This window comes from Petaurus breviceps, unplaced genomic scaffold (genome assembly GCF_028583685.1).
Source record: "Petaurus breviceps papuanus isolate PSGF00001 unplaced genomic scaffold, PetGlider_PUasm1.0 90740, whole genome shotgun sequence".
Classification (NCBI taxonomy): domain Eukaryota; kingdom Metazoa; phylum Chordata; class Mammalia; order Diprotodontia; family Petauridae; genus Petaurus; species Petaurus breviceps.
This window is the reverse complement of record NW_027187330.1, coordinates 6,657,715-6,678,357: the sequence shown is the minus strand read 5'-3', so window position 1 is coordinate 6,678,357 and position 20,643 is coordinate 6,657,715. Positions and strand designations below refer to the sequence as shown.

General features: G+C 39.2%; 1 protein-coding gene across 1 annotated transcript in view; it reads left to right on the top strand.

The window, feature by feature from the left end:
• WDFY4 (WDFY family member 4) overlaps positions 1 to 20,643 on the top strand; it is a 268,014-nt gene that overhangs the window by 231,097 nt on the left and 16,274 nt on the right. Inside the window, exons 38-41 of the mRNA XM_069067249.1 lie at positions 4,244 to 4,388; positions 6,389 to 6,546; positions 13,137 to 13,295; positions 17,642 to 17,821. Of these exons, the coding sequence (XP_068923350.1) occupies positions 4,244 to 4,388; positions 6,389 to 6,546; positions 13,137 to 13,295; positions 17,642 to 17,821 (642 nt within the window). The remainder of the gene's footprint in view (positions 1 to 4,243; positions 4,389 to 6,388; positions 6,547 to 13,136; positions 13,296 to 17,641; positions 17,822 to 20,643) is intronic.

The following is a 20,643-nucleotide window of genomic DNA, read 5'->3' as shown; positions in this document are numbered from 1 at the left end:
GAATTCAATGGTAGAGGATAGTAAGTAGTTTAAACTGTTTGGAAACAAGATAGGGAAAGGAAAATAAAGAAGACAAAGCTGAATGAAGTCCTGGGAAGGAAATGCATTGACTGAGCCTTTCTTACCTCTGGCACTACTTTTCTCTGGAAGACAGTGTTTGGACTTAGGATGAGATCATTCAAGTTGGGTGGTCTCACTTTAAAACTTCTTTTCTACAAAATTTGGCATTGAGAACAATAAGCTACCAGAAGCCAAAGACAATTGAGTATGGGAAGACTATTAAAGGCCATTGATGACTTTTCCCCAATCTGGTCTTTGACCCATTGGAATAAATACTTTGAAAACATTATATATAGTCTCATATTGGATAAAATTCTTCTATAGTGAAGGAGGGTTGCAGAGAACAGAACTGACTGAGGCAAATGAAGAAAGATATTTGATTCTAAGCAGGAAAAGCAAGGTTGCATGTTGACCTCACCAATGGAATAAGTCTGCTTTCAGAATTTGTGGATTCTTCTTGTACTAAACTTATATTGAGTTGTCAGTCAGTTAAAACCCTTAAGACATTTTTCACATAAACTGGAGAGATCTGAAGTAAAAGTTTTTACTTGAATGGCAAATAAAACTGTCAAAAATGAATAAATAAATAAATGATAAATAGATGGATCAATCAATCAATGGAGCTATCTTAAGCTGCATGACGTCTCGAAGTCTGAACATCTCATCTGAGAGGGAGATTGATAAACCAGAGTGAATCAAAATGGAGATAGGGCTTGAAATCATAGTTTAGGAAAAATAACAAAACCTTCTCAACTGAGGATGTTTCCCTGGGAGAAGATAACATATAGGTGGCCTCATCATTATTACTATCATTAAACATTTGAAGAATTCTCATTCTGGAAAGGGAAAAAGAAGTATAGGAGCAAAGAGATTTAGAGCTGGAAGGAACCTCCCTGGTGATCTAGTTTATTTCTACCTGAAGCAGAATGTTTTCTACAGTGTCCCCAACAAATGGTTTTCTAAATTCTCCTCAAAGCCCTCTCATGAAAGGGAGTTCCCTGTTTCCCAAGAAACTCTCCCTCTGGGGGGCTGTTGTCTATCTGAGATTGAAAACAGCCTTAATTTCTCCTCTCCAGGTGAAATATTCGCCATTCTTTCAGCCAATCCTAATATGTCATGGTTTCAAGTCCCCTCACACTCCTGGTTGTCCTTCCTAACCCGCCTCTGCTTTTGTCTGGTCCAGAGCAGAGTGCAGTGGGACACACATCACTTGTCTTCCATTAGCATGACCTATAATTGCATTGTTGTTGTTTTACTGAATATTGCTGACTCAGAATGAGTTTGCAATCCACTAAACCACCTATGCATTTTTTACACAAATGGTGACTAGCTATGTCTAACCCATCCTGTACTCATAAAGTTGGTTTTTTGAACCCAGAAAAGTGGAAATCCACTCCAAGGATCCAGTTTTGGCCCTCTTCTTTTTTTCCTTTATACCGTCTCATTTGTTAATCCCATAAACTCCTATTGGTTCAATAATCTTTTCTACACAGGTAATTCTCCAAACTATATATCCAGTCACAGTCTCTCAATTGTGCTACAGACCCACATCTCCTGTAGGAATGTTAAACTTACATGTCCAAAGCAGAACTCATTATCTATACTCCAAAACTTACCTTGCTTCCAAAATTTTCTATTACTATCAAAGATACCGCCATCTTCCCTGTCACCCAGCCATGCATCCTTGGTGTCATCCATAAATCCTCACCCTCATTCACTCCACATGTCTAATCCTCCTGATTGTGCTAATATCAAGCTAATACTTTTTTATACACAAGGATATTATGAAACTTTGTTAGTTCTTTATTAAAAATCCACGTTTGCTAAATCTATAGCATTCTATTGATATGCCAACATGGTAAATCTTACCATCCTTCAGAAAAAAAAAAGGAAATATGAACTTTTGATCTCTTTTTTAATGTCTCTTGTATATGTCCCCTTCTCTAGACTCATACAGGGGACCACCACCATAGTTCAGGCCGTATTCAGCCTTCTAATTGATCTCCCTGCCTTAAGTCTCTCCTCACTCTAGTCTATCCTCCACTTAATTGCAAAAGAAGTCATCGTCCTAAAATGGAGGCCTGACAATGTCACCTCCTCTACCCCAACTTAACAAATTCTAGTGTTCTCATGACCCTCTATTGCCTCTAGACTCAAACATCAAATCCTCTATTTGGCCTTTAAAGCTCTTCATAACCTGGCTCCTTCCTGTCTTTCCATTCTTCTTATAATTCCCCTCCACATTCTTTACAACACAGATCAATGGGCTTCCTTGCTTTTCCTTGTATAAGACACTCCACTTTCTGACAAGTGCATTTTCTCTGGCTATCCTCCATGCCTAGAATCCTCTCTGTCCTCACCTACACCTCACAGTTTCCCTGGATTCCTTTAAGATTCACCTCAAGTGGCGGCTAAGTGGCACAGTGAATAGAGCATTGGCCCTGGAGTCAGGAGGACCTGAGTTCAAATCTGGCCTCAGATACTTGACACACTTACTAGCTGTGTGACCTTGGGGAAGTCAGTTAACACCAATTGCCCTCCAAAAAAAGCAAAAAAAAAAGATTTACCTCAAATCTGTCATTCAAATCCTTCATAAAAATGGTAACTGGAATCAGGTCAACATTGCTTGGCACACTCTTCTAGAGACCTCCCTTCTCTTGAAATTTATTCACCGACATCCTTTTTAAGTTTCACATTCAACCCAGTTATAAATCTACCTAATTGTGCTAATAACAAGCTCACATCTACTTATTTTATCCACAAGAATATTATAAGACTTTGTTAATTCTTTACTAAAAATCCATGTATGCTAAATATATAGCATTCAATTGATATACCAACAAGGTAAACCTTACCATCTTTTGGAAAAACAAAAAGGAAATATGACCTATTGACCACTTCTTAATGAACCCATCTTCTATTGGTCGCCTTTTCTTTCTAAGTACTTACAAACATTCCCTTTAATAGTATGTTTAGAATTCCTTCATTCACCCAAGAAATGAAGTTATGTTTACCAACTTGTAGTTTAAAGACTTCCCCTTCTTAACTTTTTTTTTTTAATCTGGACCACATTTTCCAAGTCATTTCCTGTTGTGCTTTTCCCATTCTCCATGATTTTTCAGATTGCTTATGGTGGCTCACTAATCAATCATATTTGCCAGTTTTTAAAACACCTTGGGATGTAGTCCAGGTGTGGCAACTTGAACATGTGAAAGGCTTTTTCCCTGTCTCCTCATGTTTACTGAAGGAAGAGTTCCCTTTTAGTTGTTTATGTTCTCTCCTTCTAAGACTGGACATCACTTTTCTTAGATGAGAAGACAGAGACAAAATAAGATTTGTCTTGCATTGTTCTTGTCTCATCCACTCCCAAATAAAGTCCCTCTCCTCTTGCATCCAATATAGACTTGTTCTGCTTGACTCAAATAGAAGAATTAGAACCTATGACAGAAGTTAAAATGAGGTAGATGGTTAATTTTATATAAGGAACTACTTCCTAACTATTGGAGCTATTTAAAAATAGAATGAGCTATATGATTAGGTAGTGAGCTCCTTATCCTGGAAGTATCCAAGCAGAGACAGAACGACCGCTTATCAAAGACATTGCAGATTGGATTCCTATATTAGGTAAAATTGAAATAGATGACCTCTAATATTCCTTACAGTGCTTAGGTTCTGTTATTTGAAACCATCATTGCATAAGTTGCTGGGAATACCAAGATTTATTTAAATGTACATTTCTAAGGAGAGCTACAACTACTTTCTACTTTTCTATTCAATTCAGCAAATATTAAATACCTACTATGTGCCAGTTAGATCCCAGATAGGCTTGCATCTCATAGGAAAGCTGCATCAATCTTCAAGTCCAATCCACCAAAAAAAAATCAAATACCAATTATGTGGAAAAACAACAACGAGGCCTATGTTCATATTACTTACCATCTACCACATACCACCATTCGACCACCTCCAATTCATCCAAGAGGAAATTGAACTGAAACTTGTTCCCACCCCTAATTCTTTTTTCTTTGATATACCATAGTCATTTTTATCCCAGGATCATGGGAAACCAAACACGCATGTGTGCACACGCATACACATGCACAATTATGCTTTTATTGTTCTGAAATTCATTTCAATATCTCTTTTGTTGAATTATCTTTTGTTTCTTTGTTTTGCATTCTAGCTCTTTACCAAACCACACCCAGCTAGGACTGCCCAGGGAAAACCATCAGGAAAAGAAATATCTCTTTCCACTGGTCCAACTGGCTGCCCACCACCTTTTTTCTGTACCCTGCAGAGTCTGAAGCCCTCCCTCGTTACAGTAAAAGGTACTTTGGGGGGGGGGGGCTTTGTTTGTCTGTTTTGGTTTTGGTTTTGACAGGCTATTTCTCCTTTAATATCTCGCTGTGGGGAACTGGACCTCTACTTCCAAGCCTACCTAAGGTGTAATATGTCATTGGACCGAGTCCAGACCCATGAATTTGCATTAGCTGGCAGGCTTCTGAATTTGAGCCCTTGGGAATGTACCAAGAATTCAAGTATTGAACCTTTATGATGTTATATTTCTTCGATCTTAATGGGAATCTTGGGAAAAACCCATGCCCTGGCAGCATCCCAAATCCCCACTCTGAGTCCATTCTGGACTACTGGAAGCAATTTGCATTGTTTGTCATCTCCTACAGACATGCATATGCATGTCTACACATAAGCACTCAAGTACAACACATACACATCTATATACCCCTTCAAAAAGTGTTTTGTTAATAGATTAAAACAGACAGGAAAATCCACAGGTCTAACAAGCTCAATTTCCAACACCCATTGTTGTGGCCCTCTCTAGCAAATATTTATACCCTTCAGCTTCATCCACATGACAAGGCAGGGTGGTTACTAATGCAGCAGAACAAACACCAGTGGCTGCCGAAAGCCACAGCATGGTGGGGGATTTGTGTTGGAGCACTGGAGGGCTGGCCAAGTTTACTGACTCCATTTTGGGAGCAGCAGCAGCTCCATGCCAGTCTTTATAGTGTAATTTCCTTAGATCATTTGTACAGGACTTTGTTCATAGCTCTGCATGATGTTAAAAACCATATAAAAGCTAGATTATGGTCCAAAGGACTCTAAAAAAATGAAAATGACTCAGGAATGGACTTTGAGTTTATTAGGTAAGAACCAACCTGGAAAAATTTGGAGAAGTTTGCCACCAATATAATGGCCTTCGGGTAATGATGACTCTTCAGCCATAGCAACTTAGAAAGACTCTGTTTTATAGCATGGATAGGTAGAGCTTTGCCTCAGTGAAGGAAATACCTCCATTGATGAAAACATGGTTGGATCCCTAAGGTAATGATAACAATTCCCCTCCTGCCTCTCAACTCCAACTTGAAATATTGTAGTTATCTGTAACAAAGCATCCTATGGAGGTTGTCTTCCTGCCAGTGGTCTCCCAAAATAGCCACCAGTAAAGCTGTAGCCATCGCTAATGACTATAGTAATTGAATTGTAGTCCACTTTGTTGGCAGGAATTATAGCATATGGTGCTGTATTAATTTATCCTAGAATATTTTTTTCTTCTTTTTGATGCTACCTGATGTACTTAGGAGACACAAACAGCTCACAGAAGGCTGATGGCTTAAGTGCTTTCGGCTAGAGAAAGACCCTACATCAGAATGCAATATTTAAATAGCATAGTTTTCTTTGGTGGGAGGTGCCATAAATGGTCCTATCTCATCTCGAAAATGGAATGTGCTTAAGTAAGCTCCTAAAGTGGGTTGGGATCCTGATGCTGTTACTTAGAGCCTCTTTGACCTTGAATGTGACATATAAACTTTGGATGATCCTAAGCTCAAAGCAAATTAGCTGAATTGTGAATGGAACTTTCTATAAAGGAGTAGCTTAGACATTGGAGAGAAAGAATCTTTTTTTTAAATTTTCACAGTTTAGAGTGTCAGTAGTTACCAAGAGAAACGTTCTTTTTGTACATTATTTCTTTTCATGGTAATTTTAAATGTACATTGGATGTAATCTAAATTATTGCAGGTTTGGAGACAATAAGAAGTAGTAAAAAAGATAACTAGATTTGGAGTCAGAAAATCTGGATGAAAAAATAACTTACTACCTATGTGACCTTCTGGAAGTAACCTTTCCATTCCAGGCCTCAGTTTCCCCATTTGTAAAGGAAGATGTTGAATTATATCACCACCTCAGTTCTCTTCCAGATCTAACTTTATGTTCCTCCTAATGTTTGATTGATTATGTTGTATTTCACAAGACAAATGCCAGCCTACTAACTGTGAGGTAGATATGTACATTTTTCCCCTGGGATCAGAGTCTCCCAAAGGAGCCATTGGACACATCGTTCCTACTGAGAAATGTGTTTTAGCTGTGGAGAAAAACAAGGTGCTGATTCCACATCTCTGGAGCAAGACTTTCAGTTGGGGATTTGATGATTTTACCTGTTGCCTGGGAAATTATGGATCTGACAAGGTAAGAAAAGATGGTTAAAAGAAGCTGTACTCTCCATCTGAAGGCAGAAATAGACTTGTGAGGTTTTGTAGTTGATGCTGTTCATACTGTAGACAGCCCACCTATGACAAAGCCCCAACATCCTGAAACCCAGGTTTTAAGAGGCCTTCCAACCTGCTCTTTTAGCATGAAACTTTGCATGATATAAATACATTCTTATTTGCATACATGAAGATAGTACCTTCCTGTAAATATGGAGGCTGATTCATAGAGTGTCAATAATTCATATTCCCAGTTAAGAAGAGGTTTCATTTTCTGGAATGGAATCTTTTTTTTGAAGGGGGGAAGGCAGGGTAATTGGGGCTAAGTGACTTGCCCAAGGTCACACGACTAGTTTTTTGTGTTAAGTGTCTGAGGTCGAATTTGAACTCAGGTCCTCCTGACTCCAGGGCCAGTGCTCTATTCCGCCCCCACAATGGAATCTTAAAAGATATGTTTTGGCAGCTTCATCAGATGATTAAAATGTATTACTACCTAAAGCACAATGGAGTAGAGGGAGAATATGAAAGGTGTGAAGCTTTTCAGACAGTGAATAATGTTTTTCAGTCCATTACTGCTTGAGTGAGGTCACTCAGTATACAAGAAAGCACCTCATTGTCAGCAGGCAAAGATTTCTAGGAAGAACACTACAAAATAGAGGGTAACCTGGAGGAAGCTGACTTGATCTTTGATCTTAGGACTCAGTATCATTGTTTTAACTTCATTCAGTCTTAAAATCCCATCATGGGGGATGCCATTGACAGTAATTACTGAGACAAACTGGAAACAATAACTAGTCATCCATTTTTCTCAGGTGGTTAGTAGGGAACTGGACCTCTCAGATTATGAGCAGAAGATATAATGCATCTTGGGACTGAATCTATCCTCGTGTATTTGCATTAGTTAACTGGTTTCTATAGTCTAGGCCCTGGTTGTACACCATGAGTGCCATTGTTCTGAAGCATCACTTAATGTTGCGGTCACAGTAGTTTCAGCTGACATGCTGAATTTATCACACCCTGGTGTTCACTCAGAATCATTCTGAAGATCTATGGAAGCCCAAAGACCTTGTGGTCAAGGTTAGTTCTATGCATAAGCAGAATAGGTTATAGCCAACTTATCAGATATCATAAAGCCCAAACTGCCCCAAAATATATATCAAACAATATGCCACAACATTTGACGCACTTCCTTCCAAATACCAGGTCTGATAATTTCATTATTTGATTCATCAATGGGTTGGGAAAAAAAATAATTTGGGGGGGAGATTTATCTCTAATTAAAATGTACATAAATTACCTTGGAAGACCCATTTGCTTGGATTAAGCAGATAAGTTAATGATCATTTTTAGAAGACAGAAAGATACTGGCTCTAGGGAAGTAAGATAAAAAAGTAAATGTTACTGTAGGAAGTACCAGCAGCTTCTTAATACATGATGAATATCGGGGCAGCCAGGTAGCACAGTGAGTAAGAGCACCAGCTCCAGTGTCGGGATGACCTGGTGATTGAATCCGGGCTCAGACACTTAGCACCCACCCAGAAACACCTGGCCATGTAACCTTGAGCAAGTTACTTAACCCCAATTGCTTTTAAAAAAAAAAAAGACATGATGAATAACTAAACCAGAGAAATCAGACTTGGGAGGACTTGGGTCCTTGGAAGTTGAAAGTACTAGGAAAATTTCATATCAAGGAGGATAATCACTCAGTCATATACGGAAAGGGATGATGGTGATGATGATGGTGGTGGTGGTGGTGGTGATGATTGTGGTGGTGGTGGTAATGATGGTGATGATGAAGATAAATTATATTTATGAAACACATTAAAATTTACAAAATGATTTATATAAATTATCTACTTTTATCCTTACAACAACCTGTGAGGTAGGTCCTTCAGGTATTATTATACCAATTTTGCAGATGAGAAAAGTAAGACTCAAAGAAATTAAATGACTTGCCCATGATCACATGGCTGCTGAGCGTCTGAAGGAGAATCTAAACTCAGGTCTTTCTGACTCCAAGTCCATAGCACTATCTACTAAATTCAGTGCCTCAGACACCTCACTTTTATGTAACATTTTAAGATATTCAAAGCACTTTCTTTCCTGTTACCTGTGAGGATGTTTTATGATGGTCTCTGTTTTAGAGATAAGAACACAGAATCCTCAGAGAGTTGGTGACTTTTCCACAGATGCATAGCTAACAAGTAGCAGGGCTAAGGATTTAAATCCAGGTATCGTGACTTTTGAAACCAGTACTCTTTCCATCACATGAAACATCTGGTAACACCAGGAAGACTGGGGTTCAAATACAGTCTTAGACCCTTGCTAGCTGTGTGATCCTGGGCAAGTCACTTAACCTCTGTCTGTCTCATTCTTCTTCATTATAAAATTGGAATAGTCTGTCAATAGTCGTTTCAAATAAATAAATATTTATTAAGTTCCTACTATGTTCCAAGTACTGGTCTAAGCATTGGGGGTACAGAGAAAGGGAAAAGACAGCCCCTCTCCTGAAGGAGTTCATAATTTAATGGGGGTGGCACATTAAAAGAAGTTGATGACGTGTGTTGGGGTGAATCCTGCAGCTGGAGTGGGAAATGATAAAGTGAATGCCTCCTCAAATAGTGGAAGACCTGGAAGGAGCCAGTCCGAGGGAAGGAGGGGCCCAGGGGTGGGGGCTACTGAGAAGGTGTGAGTCATTATACAGAATTATGATTTTCTGGAGATGATGAAATCCAAGAGAGCATCTGGGTGGAAAATAATGAGGTGGCTGCCCTGGGTACCCTCCTGAAATGGGGATAATGATACCACCAGCCTCCTGGGATTACTGTGAGGATAAAATAAAATAAAATGTGAAAGTACTTAGCACAGTGTCTGGAACATAGTAGGTGCTTAATAAATATTTCTTTCCTCACCACCACCCCCTCCTCCTCCTCCTCTCCCAATCAGGCTGTCTCTGAAAGAAGGGTATGTATGGGAGGTGCAAACTCAGACTTCGCCTCCAAGGTGGTTCAATGGAAAGAGGCCTAGAGAGTGTGGGTTCAAATATTTCAGATGCTACCAGCTATGTGACCCCTGAGCAAGTTATTTCCCTGGGTCTCAATTTTCACATCTGTAAAATGAGGTAGTTAGATTAGAAGAATTCTCAGGTTCCTCTCAACTCCAGATCTATGAACTTCTGGTCTTTCCCCTCTACAGTCTTGGCTACAAAAAAGGCATGCTAAATAAATAGTTAATGGTCGGTGAATGCAAAGGATGGAATAGGGGAGGGAGGGCAAGGAGAGGATGTAAGTTTTCCATTGCTATGAGCAATATCAATTACCCACAGAGACTAGTTTATAAAGAACCAAGCTCTCCAGGGATAGTCCTAGGAATGATATAACTTTTGGCTGCTGTAAGAAATTTCATCTTAGCAAAGTTCATAAATTCAGGTCAGAACACATGTATTTGCAGCTTTTCCTATAATGAGCACCATGGTCTCAGTTAAGGTCTCTGTGACATCTTGTGAGACATGTATGCCCAAGAGTTGGGCGCCATGATACATGCCATATAGGCCTGGGCTCTCCAGTCAGGCACCAATATCAGGTTCAGGGTCCCTCTGCTGGGAGGAGCACACTGGGATGCTGGTTTGTATATTTTCTACAGCTGTGAAGACTTAAATCTTTATCTTCCAGACTTCATATTATCATAACTATAATACGTTTTATTTATGCACAAAGAAGACTTAAAAATTACTATCTAATCCCCAAGGAATGGTGGAGACTGTCAAAACTGTGTCACAGATAAGTAAATAAACTTAACTGATAGTTACACTTTAGGGTCTGATCCCAAGCTCCTAGGAAATTCATTCCTTCTTTATACTGTAATTCTAGCAACAGCCATATTAAGAGGAGAGTAACCTCTCAGTCATAGATAGCATAGAGGTTGAAGTGCTAGGTTGGGAATCAAGAAGACCTGAGTTTGAATCTTGCCTCAGATCCCTACCAGCCTCAGTTTCCTTTTCTGTAAAATGGATATAATAATTGCCCTCACTTCATACAGATGTTTTGAGGATCAAAGTCATATCTGTAAAACATTTTGCAGATGTTGTATATGTATTATATAAATGTTAACTCTTAGTAATAATAATCATCATGGCAGTAGTATCTGGCCAAATCAAACCAAAATAGTCTTGGCTGGTGTCTAGAAGCTAAAAGAATATAGATGATCGTTAAGTACAGATATCAGGTGGGTCATTTTTCTGATCTGTGCCATTTTCTTGAGTTACAATATCTTTGACTCACTCTTTTTATCCTTTGAGGATTCATTGATGGGTACCTGAAGTGATTGCGCAGCACACATCACTAAAATGTCTTAACTGATATTCCTAATAAATATCAGAAGTAGAGATTATAGTAACACTGGGTTTATGGTTATTATATTAACACTGACTTCTGTGGCAATGCCTGAAACAAATATGTTAGAGTGAAAGGCACAGCAACTGGGGAGTCAGAGGACCTGGGTTTGAATCCTGCCTCTGAAGCTTACTACTCGTATGACATTGGGCAAGTTATTTAAACTTTCTAGGCCTCAGTTTCCTTATCTGTAAAATACTTAAATCTCTTTATTTTTTAATATCTCTTCTATGTGTCTGCCCTTCAAATACTTAAAGACAGCTAGTATTCTCCCTCAACATCTTCTTTTCTCAAGGCTGAATTTCCCCAACCAGTCCACACAGGACAGGACATCAAGGATCTTCACCATCCTGGTGGCCCCCTTCTTGCCACTTTCCAGTTAATCAATGCCTTTCCTAAAATGTGGTGACCAGAACTAACCACAATGTCTGGAATTCTGATGACCAAGGAGGTTGGTTAGTCCTGTAGAACTATGATGTCCACATTTCTGGACACTAGGCCTCTGAGTGTAGCCTGAGATTACTTTCGCTCCCCTGGTTTCCATGTCAATGTTTCTCAAACCTGTGATCCACTAAAAGGCTTAGGTTGTTTTCAAATGGATATCTGCCTGGACATGACTTCCCAATGTAGTATTTTATACTTGATTCTTAAATATAAGACTTTACATTTATTCTCATTAAATTCCACCTTATTTGATTTGGTCTATTGTTCTAGCTTGTCAAGATCTTTTTCGATCCTGTCTGTCATTCACCTTGTTTTCTATCCTGCCACCTTTATGTGAACTATAAATCTAATGAGAATCCCATCAATGCATTTACCCAAATCATGGATAAATATATTAAACTGCAGAGGTCTAAGCACAAATCCCTGGGGAGCTCCACTGGAGTCCTTTCCAAGCTGCCATCTAACCTCTAATGTCGACTTTTTGAGCCTGGACATTCATCCTGGACCAGTCCACCTTATAGCCAGCATTAATATAAAGCTTTAAGGTTTTCAAAGCACTTTACAAATATTATCTCATTTTATCCCCACAACTAACCTGGGAGATAGGTGCCATTGCTGGCCCCATTTTACAGATGAAGAAACTCGGGCATCAGGCATTGAGTGACTTGCCCAGGGTCACATAGCTTGTAAGTGTCTGAGGTAGGATTCAGACTCCAGTCCAATTCTCTATACTCTGTTCTGGCTAATGCTAAACTAGGACCTTGAGATTTAGATCTGAAGATTAGCAGTAACATTTGAAAATATCTCAATCTGTGTGTTAGTTCAGCAGCTAGGTGGCACAATGGAGAGAGCATTGAGCCTGGAGTCAGGAAGACCTGAGTTCAAATCCAGCCTCAGACTCTTATTAGCTGTGTGACCCTGGGGAGGTGACTTCACCTTTGCTTGTCTCAGTGTCCTCATCTATAAAATGGAGATAATAATAGCATCTGCCTCCCAGGATTGTTGTGAGAAACAAATGAGATAATATTTGTAAAGCACTGTGTACAATGCCTGGTACATAGTAAGTATTACATAAATATTGTTGTTATTAATTAATTGGATAGGGCCGCTGGAAGATGTAAAGCACAAACAAATGGGATAGAAAAAGAGAGATTCTAAGACAATAGGAAAAGAAAAGGGAGACAAAAAGTGAGCCATCTATCCTAATATTTGCTGTTTCATGTATGTGATATAATACACATATATGCCTATGTAGTTTATGTGTGCACAATCTTTTCTTTTACATCTATATTGTAAGCCCTACGAGGATGAGGAAGAAGGGGAGGCAGAAGACGATGATGATGATGATGATGATAGTAATATGTTGATATGCATTAGCACTGTAAGGTCTGAAAAATTTCATGACCATTATCTCGTATTATCCTCATAATGGCTTTGTGAAATAGCTCTTACAATTATTATTATTATCCCCATTCTACAGACGAAGAAGCTGAATCTCAGAGAAATGATTGCCTATGATTCCAAAAGTGTTAGAGGCAGGATTTGAACTCAGGATCTCCTGTTTCCAGTTACAGTAGTTTTTTTCTGCTACACTTAGTGGTCTCTATCCCAATAGATCAGGAACTGTCCTTGACCACTTTGCGTTAGGTCCTTCATCCCTCAGGACCTCATTGTGCTGCACATAGTAAGTATTCAAGATCGGTTTATGGACTCAAAATGTGTTTGTTCATACCAGAACCTGACAACATTTGAAAGCACAGCAGATTGGGGAAAGTGCCTCTGTGCCGTGTGCCCCTCCCCTACCCTGGCTGTAACCTCAGGAGAGAGTGCTGTGGTTTGCATCTGGGAGCTTTCCATGTTCAAAGACAAAGCGAAAGGACTGCACTTGAAACAGGTACCTGCTCTGGTGGCACCCCAGACTGTCATGCTGTAATGGGAGGAAAGCAGCAACCCAGGGGCTTTAGGGACACGGACAAATTCTTTGACTCCTTGCCTGGTATCAACCCCTTTGCCCCTCATATAGACTGAGAAATATCACGTGAGAAAAATGAGATCAACTTATCCCAGCCTTAGGTTAAAGTGACTGAATTTTTGGAGTCTCATTTTTCATGTCTGAGGAAACTGAAGCCTAACAGTGGTCACTTCTTTTGGTCAAATCACGAATGTTAACTCCTATGCTAACCTGAAGGAAAGGCCGTAAAAACATGTTTGCGGCTTTATAGGAGACCGCATCTCTTTATATTTATGGTAGGTCACTGGAGAATAAATGGGGAAAAGCATGGGGATTTTTTTTAACAACTACATATAAAAAGTGCATATATCAGTGACAGTTAATGAGGAATGTTTCTCAGACAGCCAGGAGTTCATTCTTGGGTCAGAGAGGCTTTCTTGTTGAGAAATTATTTTTTCCAATCCTCAGGCACATCAGTGAGAGCATATGGTATTTCAATGTCTTTATTTTCTCATAGGTTACAGAGAATAGAGCTATGTATAGTTTTAGAGTTGGGAGAGACCTTGAAGATTATCTAATGGAAGTTCTTTGGCTAATGCAAGAATATCGCCTACAACAATCTATAGGTGTCTAACCTCTGTTTGAGTGCCTCGAAAGAAGACAAACTCACCTCCTTGTGTGGCCCAATCCATTTTGAGATAACACTGGGAAGCCACTTTATATCGGGTTTTATTCTGCCTCCTGTAATTTCCATTCTTTGGCCCTAGCACTTTTCTTCTGCTTCTCCCCATCCAAGATAAATTTATTGCCTTTTCCAAGTAACAGCCCTACAGATGTTTGAAGACAGCTAGTATGGCCATGTATACTTTCTCTTCTCTAAGTGAAACATCCCTAGTTCTTTGTATCATATATATATATATATATATATATATATATATATATATATACATATATATGAAAAATTAAATCATAGGGAAATCCATTGAACCAATTTCTCTAAACCACGAAATGTGAAATCTTATTTCAGATTTGGTTTCTATAAAGGAAGCTTGACTTAGTGCTTTGTTAGACCACATTCCTCTCTTCTAGACACTCATCTTATGTTGTGGTAGGTCCATGAAAAGTAAAAATGATTGACATGTGATAGACTCCAAAATGAACTGCAAGGTTGTCATTGCCCAAACACTAAAAGAAAGCTCTGGAAAGTTACGTTAGAAAATTAGAAAATTGTACTCTTAATGCCCCCCAACTTGAAAGTTAATAAGAATATTCCCCAAAGACTTCCTTGTTCCTTTCAATCGACTCATATTGATGGGTCATTGTTTTTGATATTGTTATTTTTTTTTTCTGTCTGAGAGAAGTGGCCATGTTCATTGCCTTCCAGAAACACTTTATTTCACTAAGATAAATTTGAGATATTGTATACAAGATGAGATGAGATAACCTTTTATGGCTGTCTTCAAGGATCAAGCCTGTTCTGCCTTTCATATCAGAGTGACCCTCTAAGTTATGTACTTTAGTGGAAAGGTAGAATGATTCTCTTGTTGTGTTCACCATTTTGCTTAGTATTTGCAGAGGCCACTTAAAATTACCAGTATCAATTGCATTCAAATGTTATTAATTATTCTCTCCTTTGCTTAGAAAGAGAAGAAAATGGTATGGAAGTATGCCAACTAGCACTATTTTCTGATCAAAATAAAAGACATTTTATTACTTAAACATAAAAACGTTTATAGTCCTATTTCTCTTAGTGACCACTAGCCATTCTCAGGGATGGCTGAGGTCATCTTTGGGAGCTGAATGGCAATGCATAAGGAATACTGACAGAAGTGAGCATTATTTATTGTTTAGAGAGGGAAAATCACTTATGTCGCCATTTAAAGCACTGTTTCTCTGTCTGAGTCTCTTGGCAAGCCAAGGAGAAGGAGAGAATGCCTTATAAGTTTCTCTCCATTAGGCTTTTTTTAGTGTCCTATGAGTTCATACAAAGAGACACTTATCCCTTCCCCTCTGAAGAGTACCTGCTCACAAGTCACTGCAAAACTTCCTTACAGTATAGATTGGATTCACCTTCTACGAGTCATGTGTTTCAGTTGCTAGGGTCCAATTTTTCTTTACTTGGATAACATTGAACTGAATATCCCCTGCTCCTTTTGCCCCCAGCCAACCCATGGAATTAAAGTTGCCATCTTTGTCTTGGTGTGAATTTAAGGACCAGACGGTTCTTCTTGGAAAGAACACACCAAAGATTTTGTTATATGGGGTCGCTGGTTTTTTTCCCCTAATTACAGATGGACAGTTTCGTTTTTCTAAGCTTATTTGTGCCTCCCTTTGCTGGATCTACCAGCTGTTCCCAGTTAGTTGCCAGTACTCTGTTTAGGTCAGTTCAGAATCCCCAGAACAACTTTTAATTAATGGCATATCTCCTAATTACTATAACCATTAAGAGTATGTTCTAAAGGAAAACACTGGAAAATTATGTTAAACTGTATTTTTTCCCCATAGTATCATAGGACATAAAGCTGGAAGAGACCATCTCAATGAGATTATCTAGCCTATGCCCCTCATTTTATAGATGATGCAGGTAGTAAGTAGAAATGCTAGAATTTGAACCCATGGCTTGAGTCCAAATGTAGTTATATTTCAAATGTAGCATTCTTAGGACTCATTTGGCCCCTTTATAAGAATATTATTCTTAAAAAAAGAAAAAAACAATATTATTCTTAAATGCATAAAATAAAATACACAGAATTATGAAGGAAACAAAATATTGAAATATTTTTGCCAATTAAAAAAAAAACTCAAGTTCACAGACCTCAAGAATCCTTGATATAGTAAGTGATTAAGAGTGAAGGTCAAGGTAGGTTTCTCCAAATTGAACTAAACATCTGTTGCTTTATTTGATTCCAGAGAGTATGCTTTGGTGAAGTCACAAAGTCTGAAAGGTAAAGGTCAGATTCAGGTCAGGGCAAGTGGGGCAGCCCTGGTGATGATGTTAGTGTTTAAATGCTACTGTCATAACAACCCAGGTAAACAGCAATATCCTGTATGTCACTGCCCATCCAAAACCACATGATCCACCCAGGGAAGACACCAGCATGACATTGGATACTTGGCTAAAGTTCAGCTAGGCAGACACTAGAGATACTCTTATGATTTCGTGCAAATATAACTAGCTTAAGTGGTCCAGTTCTGCTCCCAAGAGAGAGAGCAACCACCAAAAATTCAACTGTGGCAAAAAGAACGACTTACATACTAAGAACTTAAAAGAAATCCAACAGTAGGATTGATGACAATCCAGGAACAGGGCTGATGGAAATCAGACCATAGATTGATAAGAAATTCACAGTGTTCTCCTGTGTGTGTGTGTGTGTGTGTGTGTGTGTGTGTGTGTGTGTTTGAAGAGGATTTGTATTAAGGATCTTTTGGATAACACATATATTCAACCACCCTGGCAATATTGGAATATACTACTTATTCCCTCTGGATTTCATGTTTCTCATCTGTTAAATGAGCATGATGGTCCTGTTAATGTTTTGCACAGAGCTGCCCTACAGAAGAACAACTGTTCTCCCTTGCTGTATATACTCCTAGAAACAGATGGAGGCTAAAACTCATATAATGTCTCCACCCCCACCCCCTTGCTGCCCCGACTCCATCCATTCACATAAGCCCCTGGTTCTTATCCAGTCCAGTTTTCTGAGGAATGAGCCAATGAGAGGTTAAGTTAAGAAATCCTGGGCAATATTCCTTACTTTCTACCCAAAGTGTAGGGGAAGACAGAATGGTTTTTCCTGTCTTCACAGCAGACCAGTAAATGTACCAGAAAGGCACCAAACTGTTACAAATTTTTAAAACAAATTAACCTCCATCAGAAATCCCCTTCTTTAAAGGTTCCTCTCTAGGTTTATCTTCCCAGCTAAAATGGCTTTTCCAGTATAATATAAGCTCTTTGAAGGTGGGGATTAGTCTTTTTTGGCTTTATATTCCCCAGAGTCTAGCATACAGTGTAGACAATTAATAAGAATTAATTAAAGCCTTTCCTAAAAAGCCTTTCCTCCAGTTTCTCTTCCTTCATTCAAATCTATTCCTGGTAATTCTATTCCTTTTTTTGCCCTTTTGGGCCAAGACGAAATGAGATTTTCTTTTTCTTTGTTACATCAAGTAGATTGAATGGGTGTAATGGTCCTGAGAAGTAGAAAATGTTCTTCCCTACCTCTCAGGGCAACCATATTGAGGGTCATGGTAGATAAACTCTTCTTGAGACTTCTTGGGTTTGTCTCCCCCAGGCACTGTATGGACACACAAAGTCCGTCACCTGCTTGGCAGCTTCAATGACCTACAGCCTCCTTGTGAGTGGCTCCTGTGACCAAACTTGCATCTTATGGGACTTGGACCACCTGATGTATGTAACACAGCTCCCCACCCACCGGGCAAGCATCTCTGCTCTTGCTATCAGTGATTCCACGGTAAAGTCTTCATTTATCATCTTTCTTTTGACATATCCATGAACATTTCATGATAACTTAATGGGTGCTCTTTCCAAAGAAAAACATTTTGAGACAGTGATGAATTGATTTTCTTTTCACGGGGATTGCTAATAGTATCCTTAATGACGACAGGCTACATTAAAAGCAGAGTTGTTGGTTGAGAGACTAAGTACAAGGAAACATGGAAGTAGTCTGATTATAATTTTTTTTTAATTTGAGTCTTATTTGGGGGCATCATGTGGGAGGAGGAGAAAGAAGGAAAGCCTCATGGGCACTAGAGATTAGAGACAGGGATATCTAGCATTTTAGTAACTTTTATATGACTTGAAGGTATGTGGTTTTTATGCAACTTGGTTTGTCCTGGTTGGGTTTGTTTCACCCAACATCAATGAAAGGCAGAACACCAGATGTGGCTGATTAGGTGGTTGGCCACTGTCAGCAAGGCATGTGTGGCCTGACTCAGCAAGCTCTGCGTTGTTTTCACATACCAGAAAATTACCCACTTCTCCATTCCCCTCTGTCTGCCTTCTATTCACAGAGAGGGGGCTCTTTTTTGATCCTTTAACATAAGAAGCATCATACTGCAGCTGAGCAAAGAAAGAGCTCCAAAGGGTTAAGAGCTTGTCTAGATAAACTGGGTTTCCAATTAGGTAAGGTAAGATTCTGTGAAGATGAAGACTTCTCCATAGTTGTCATATTTGGCTTGGTGTGTGCAGCAGTCCTGCCTAGCCCTGAATTGCATTGTACCTACATGCAAAGTAATGGTCTTCAGGGTGTCACAGTATGACAGGCATTGCTTCTAATTCCAGTGGCTTCCCTCTGTTAATTTTTCTATATTTATCCTGTATATAGTTTGCTTTGAATTTATCTGTCGAGAATCTTTTACCTCTTTTTGTATCCCCAGTGTTTGGCAGAGTACCTGGAACAGAGTAGACTCTTAATAAAGGCTTATTGATGATTGATTTTTTAAAAAGAAATAAAAAACAAATACAATTTCAGTTCTGCTTGCATTCTTGTCACAAGTTTGGTGGCATGGCTTATGCTAAGAAACAAGTTTGGAAGAGACTACGTTAATGTAAGAAGATATTTGTTCCAGCTGCATGGAACCTTTCCGAGCTGACTCTGCTGCTCCCCTCCCCAAGGCTTTTGGACAGCTTCCTGCACTGGCTCTCCTTTTTTCCAGCTTCCTCTCCTTGACTTCCATCTCCTCAATTCTGTAATTTCTTAAAACTTTTTTTTTCCTTTCTCCTTTTCCATCTTCCTGGATTGGGCTTATATATGACTTACTCCTCACTCAGAGGTTCTGGGTTCCTAAATTTTATTGTGTCATGGACCCCTTTGGCTGTCTTTAGTGAAGCTAAGAGACTCTGTTCTAAGGAGAATATTTTTAAATATATAAAATACAAATACATAGGATTACAAAACAAGTCAATGACATTGAAATGGTTATTAAAATATGAAATAAAAGTTCATGACCTCCAGTTTAAGAACTCCTGTGCCAACCAACGCTCTTCCCTCTGTTCACCACGACGCAGCCTTCATATGAATTCAAATTGTATTCTGGGAAGCCCAGAAGAACAGAAGCTCCCAAATGACAGGCAAGTCCCAGGAAGAACCACATGGGAGATAGCAGGCTGCTCTAAGGTCTTCTGCTTTGTCCCAGGCTGGCTTCATTCATTCAAGCATGTATTCATTCAACAAACATTGATTGAGGGTATTCTATAGACTTAGGCAGGCAATCCTCTTATTAGTCTATTGTAACATAGAAATCCCTTATCACACACCTGTCAAGGGTTGTGGCTTTCATTTGTGTAATATGCAAACTAGATATACTAACAAGACACCCGTAAAGACTAAGAGGAAAGTGGCAACTAGAGCCATACCTAGGACCCAAGAAGACTGCCAAAGGAAGGAACAATAACTCACCACTCCCATGGTTGTAATGCATTTCCTCCTTGCCTGAGGAGCTATATGGGGAAGAGGTGTGTCTCTGGGGGGTGGGAAGGAGACTCTTGATACTTACTAGCTGTGTGACCCTGGGCAACTCACTTAACCCTCTTTGCCTCAGTTTCCTCATCTGTAAAATGAGCTGGAGAAGAAAATGGCAAACCACTCTAGTATCTTTGCCAAGAAAATCCCAAATGGGGTCATAAAGAATCAGTCAGACACAGCTAAAAAAATGCCTAAACAACAAGTAATTGTAGATACCTCTCATTCCCTCCTTTCTCCCCATCCTGCCCCAGATTCTCTTCAGGTTAAACATCTCCAATTTCAGCAATTGATCCTCATATGATATAATTTCAAGGCCCAACACTATCTCTTTGGCTTCCTCTGGGTCTGCTCCAGCTTGTCAACATCCTTCCTAAAATGAGGCATCTGTAATCAAACATAATATCCCAGACTTCTCTGAGCCTCAATTGGCACAGCTGAAAACAGCCTCCATATTCTAAAGGGTTCTTTATTCTAAGATTCTAAGGCTACTTATTGCAAGTTGTAAGTCAGTCTTCTCCGCCTCTTGCCACGAATTTCTCCCAGACACATATACTCATATTTGAAAAATAAAGAGCTGCCTTATGACAGGTTTCTACTGTGTTTTAATAAAGCTCGAATAAAATAACAACTGCAAATAAAACTAGTGTTGGTTTTATTCATTTCTTTTATTCATATTCAGAGATTCCTCTGAGGAATCTCTGTTATCAGGAGGGATCAATTAGGGCCTTGGCTACTGTGCCTGTTTTCAATGGAAACAGGATAGCAGACTGAAAAGTCATAGCTGAATTGGGAGGAGGAGGGGATGTAAA